At 37.5% G+C, this 5,092-nt stretch overlaps 1 protein-coding gene across 3 annotated transcripts in view; it reads left to right on the forward strand.

Moving 5' to 3' along the window:
* The window catches only part of IPO9 (importin 9), a 37,878-nt gene that overhangs the window by 8,740 nt on the left and 24,046 nt on the right, over positions 1-5,092 (forward strand). For 2 of the 3 annotated variants that reach the window (XM_012655941.1, XM_012655942.1), the window contains exons 2-4: positions 2,507-2,568; positions 2,783-2,869; positions 3,654-3,855. In XM_012655941.1, coding sequence (XP_012511395.1) covers positions 2,507-2,568; positions 2,783-2,869; positions 3,654-3,855 — 351 coding nt within the window. Of the gene's footprint in view, positions 1-2,084; positions 2,148-2,506; positions 2,569-2,782; positions 2,870-3,653; positions 3,856-5,092 lie in introns of those variants that run through there. The other variant, XM_012655943.1, reaches the window with a different exon arrangement.

Below are 5,092 nucleotides of genomic sequence, written 5' to 3' on the forward strand. Positions count from 1 at the left end.
GCCTCGGCCTCCCAGAGTGCTAGGATTACAGGCGTGAGCCACCGCGCCCGGCAAAGATGGACTTTTAAATAAAATGTGCTAGGACAACTGTATAGCCATTTGGAATTAGATACATATACCAGGTTTTTTAAAATAGGCTCCAAATTTATTAGGAATCTAAATGTAAAAAATGAAACCATACAAGTAGTAGAAGAAAACATGGATAAATTTCTCTTTAACCCTGACGTAGGGAAAGACAGTCTATCTAACTATGATTCAAAAATCCAGAGTCAGTAAAAGAAAAGATTAATAAATTTTACTACATAAAATTTTTTTACAGTTTACATGGCAAAAAAAAAAAAACATAAAAAGTAAAAAGACAACGGAGTCATCACAGTGGCTCACACCTGTAATCCTAGCACTCTAGGCCAAGGTGGGAGGATCATCTGATCTCAGGAGTTCAAGACCAGCCTAAGCAAAAGCGAGACCCTATCTCTACTAAAAACAGAAAAAATTAGCTGGACGTGGTGGTATACGCCTGTAGTCTCAGTTATTTGGCAGTCTGAGGCGGGAGGATTGCTTGAGCCCAGTTTAAGATTGCACAGTGAGCTGTGATATATATATACACGTATATATACATACACGTATGTATACATATCTTAAAAAGGGAGGAGCAAAAGATCAAAACTGCGTTCAGACATACAAAAATAAAAAATGTTTAAACTTATTTGTGATTAGAGAAATACCAACTAAAACAACACTGAATTATGATTTCTCGCCTGCCAGACTGACAAAAATTTTTTAAATACGATAACACATTCTGTTGGCGAGACTCTTATACATTACTGATGGGAGTGCAAATTGGTACGATCCTGGAGGAATATTTGACCACACCCCACAGCACTACATATGCACTCAGCTCTTGACTCACAATCCTACTTCTCAGAATCTACCCTAAAGACGTACCTTCAACAAGGTGAAAATACATTTGCACAATGTTTTCTACTGCAACATAGTTTATAAAAGCAAATATTGGAAGAAACCTAACTGCCCATACATAGGAGAGTGAATAAATGAAATGCGGTGCATATACATAATGATACATTATACAGGTGTAAGAAAGAACAAGGAATCTCTGTGAACTGAATTGGAAATCTCAGGATATAATGTTAACTGAAAAAAAGCAAAATGTAAAAGATTATGATATACTACTTATGTAAACAAGAAAGGGATATAAGAAAATGCGCATGTATCTGTTCATTTGTGCAAAAGAAACACAGGAAAAAAGCAGAAACTTGTCGATTACCCGCATACATGGAGTAGGTGGGGAAGAGACAGAAACAAGGGAGTAATGAAAACAAGTTAGTAGAGATGAGGAAGAAGCAACACTTCTTAGAATATTCCTTTTCGTATGGCTTTGACTCAGAATCATAGTAATGTTTCACATACCTAGAAACAAATTAATTAATTAAAATAAAACAATGGGAGAGAACTCAAAATGGAATACAAGTAGTAACAAATGAACCTAATTGTATTGCAAATGAATAACATGGCTATTACTAGGTGATGAGGAAGAAAATAACTAACCTAAGTGACTTTGTAAAGTAATAAATAGTAAATAATTTGTAAAATAGTGTTACAGTATTTAGTAAAATAGTATTTGCATACTGTAGACTAAAGACGAAAAGAACTATACACACAAAAATTGTACTTCAGTTAATCTGTTTTTCACAAGGGTATAGGTTAATAGTTTTATACATACTTTATATTTTAAGATTGAACAAAATTTTTTGTAGATAACAAGAGCCAGGTTTATCCCTGTCAAAAGAAGTTACACATAAGGAAAAGGGGAAGAGTAGAATGAACCTTGAGGTGTCGGATTATCATCTGAGGCGTCAGTGGGTTGGATGGATGGGCAGATAGGTGTACTGTGTTTCCTAGCTGTGTTCTCCGAGAGGGCCTAGGAATACTGATACCCCAGTAGCAATGAGAATACCTAGTGCCTAGATCTTGCTCTCTAAATATCATTCTCCACTAAAAGGCACCAAAGTTCCTTGGATGAGAAGTTGATTCCAGGGCTTGGGCAGAGAAAATGCAAGATAAGCCCAGGACATCTCATGATACCAGAAAATAAGGAAGTGTTCAATAAAGAATTAAAAACTTAAAAGGTGAGATTTCAGGAGTTGCCCAGATATATGCCCCCAAATATGAGTTTTTAATTCCTTAACCACATTTATTGTTCTAAGAGGAAGGTGTTACCATCCGGAAGGAAGGTGGCTGGAAAGATACTATGCAATGATTGGAGAAAATGAGAGGGTATTGGAACTGTTCATGAGAAGCTATGACCTGCACACCAACTTGTTTGTCTTATTTGGAGGAATCAATCTTAGCAGTTATCAACTCTTTTAGAAGCAATGGATCAAATTCCTTTCTGAAACCTTTCTTGTTGGCATCAGAGTTGGAGCTCAGTAAATTGTCATGGGTTTCTTGGATGCCCGTAGACTCACAATAAAATTTTCTCTTTCAGAATTTGGTGTTCACTTGGCAGAGCTGACTGTAGATCCCCAGGGAGCACTGGCAATCCGTCAGGTAAGTCTAGACTGGCCCAGTTGATAGGTAATTTCCCTTTGTTTGGTAATGAAACTTTCTTATGGGAAAGAGAAAGAATAAGGCCAGTTTATAAATAACCTAGGATTTTGTACCAGATTTAGATATGCCTCAGATGTATCAGGCCATGTATATGGTTTTTATGTGTGAAAAAAGTCTTTTTTTTGCTGTACTACTTGGCTTCTTCTCTTCACAGCTGGCGTCAGTTATCCTGAAACAGTATGTGGAGACTCATTGGTGTGCTCAATCAGAGAAGTTTAGGCCTCCAGAAACTACAGAAAGGGTAAGGACAGTTACTTGATTAGTCTACCTGAAAAGATTTGAGGGACCATTTTAAGAGATCAGACTGTCAACATTCTTTGACAACATGGAACAATCAAAAGACTAGGCAAAAAAGGACATTGGTGGCTGACATCATGGGCACAGTGCTATAGCTAAGAGAGCTCGCATATCAGGCTGGCCTGTGTTCAAATTCCAGTTTTACTTTTTACAAACTCTGAGGTTATAGGGAATGTAGTTAACTCCTAAGCCTCAATTTCCTAAATCTCTGAAATTAGAATTAAAATACCAACTTCAAAGGGTTGGAGAATTAAATGAAGTAATGTTTCTACTTGGTATAGTACTATGTAATCATCCCGGGCCCCAAGAAATTTTGAGGTATAGATCTAGAGCAACGCTGTCCATTGGGACTTCCTACAGTTATGGAAATGTTCTGTATCTGTGCTGTCCAATACGATAACTGTTATATTAGTACTAGCTACATATGGCTGTTGAGCACTTAAAATGTGGCTTAGTGCAACTCAGGAACTGAATTTTTAATTTTACTTAATTTTAGTTTTAATTTAAATGGCCATGTGTAGCTAGTGGTGGCCATAATGGACAGCATACGTTTAGAGATCACAAATGAACTCTCTGAATTCATTTGTCAAGTGTGTATGTAGGAGTTTTCTATAAATACGCAGTATCTTGTGCACATTGTTTTTCTAACACAGTTCCAGATTGGACTGGGCTCTCTGCCAGTCACTTACAACCTGATCTAATGGCAAGTGGACTTTTCTCCTCTACAGGCAAAAATTGTTATCCGAGAGCTGTTGCCCAATGGATTGAGAGAGTCGATAAGCAAAGTGCGCTCCAGTGTGGCCTATGCTGTGTCAGCCATTGCCCACTGGGATTGGCCTGAAGCCTGGCCCCAGCTCTTCAACCTGCTCATGGAGATGTTGGTGAGCGGAGACTTAAATGCTGTCCATGGAGCCATGCGTGTGCTGACAGGTACCAAAGCCCTTTCCCCTGGTACTGGTACTTGGGTCCCAGGTGACAGGAGCACTTACATGAAGCTGTGTGATAAAATGACCCAGCCCAGTAGGAATTGCTACTGATGCCCCTCCTCCCTCCTAGTTTTTATCTCCACATCTACCCTCCGGCTCCATTGGCTTTTTCCAGGGCATTACGTTGGTATAGTATTATTTCTACTACCAAACCTTACCACTTAAGAGTACAGTAATAGCATAGTGATTAAGTATTCAGATTTTGGATTCATATGCTGGCTTCACCATGACCCTTCACTTACCTAACTCTTTGAGCCTGAGTTTCCTTATATGTAAAATTAAGATGATAATAGTGTCTACCAAATAGAGCTTTTGGTAGTTTAAATGAGCTAATCTTTGTAAAGTGTTTAACACCGTATCTGACGTGGTAAGTGCTCAGTAAATTTTAGTCGCTGCAAAATAAAAAAACTCTGCAGGTTGACACAAGTGTGAAAAAAAAATTCTGGTCACTGTGATTATCATTTTTATTATATATTATTTTTCTACTTAGTTCAACCAAGACAAAGTTAAGAATAGTCAAATGGAATTTTTATGGGAATATAAAAAAGAAGATAAAAACAAGTGTACCTATATAATCCTGACCTTCACTTAGTGAGTTTAGAGAATATGCAGTCTTAAGTATCTTTTCTTTCTCTTTGTTTTGAGAAGTTGATAAAAAATACTTCATCTCTTCGTTCAAGGAGATTTGGTGGCTCTCCGTTCTAAGCCTAAAATCTATCAATCCCTTCTAGAATTTCCCTTCATATATCCTTAAGGATGTCCTGAGTTTCCCAGTCCTTTGCAAGCTCCACCCTGTTTCCTATCCCCTAGATGAAGTCACTATTCTGTTTTGCTTTCAAGAAATCCTTACCTGGACTTTAGCCATCCTGTACTTGATCTTGTAGAAATCATCTTTGCCCTCTGTTCATATGGGTTTGTGGAAGTTGTACTGGTATTTTTTCTGTTTCTCTATGACCTATATACTTTCAGCTTAGCTAAAATATATCCTTTGTGAATGCCATTTCTACTTTCTGAATCTCAGTTTATTGAACTTGGTATCTAAGGCCCAATTATACTAGTCCATGTGATATTAATGGTAGATAATATCAATTCTGTGTCAGAAATAGATTCGTATTCTCCTTTTGTTTCAAAATCCCCTCTTCCCATGGCCCAGCTGCCTTTTTTAATTACTCACTATATAT

Source organism: Propithecus coquereli, unplaced genomic scaffold (assembly GCF_000956105.1).
Source record: "Propithecus coquereli isolate 6110/MARCELLA unplaced genomic scaffold, Pcoq_1.0 Scaffold491, whole genome shotgun sequence".
Classification (NCBI taxonomy): domain Eukaryota; kingdom Metazoa; phylum Chordata; class Mammalia; order Primates; family Indriidae; genus Propithecus; species Propithecus coquereli.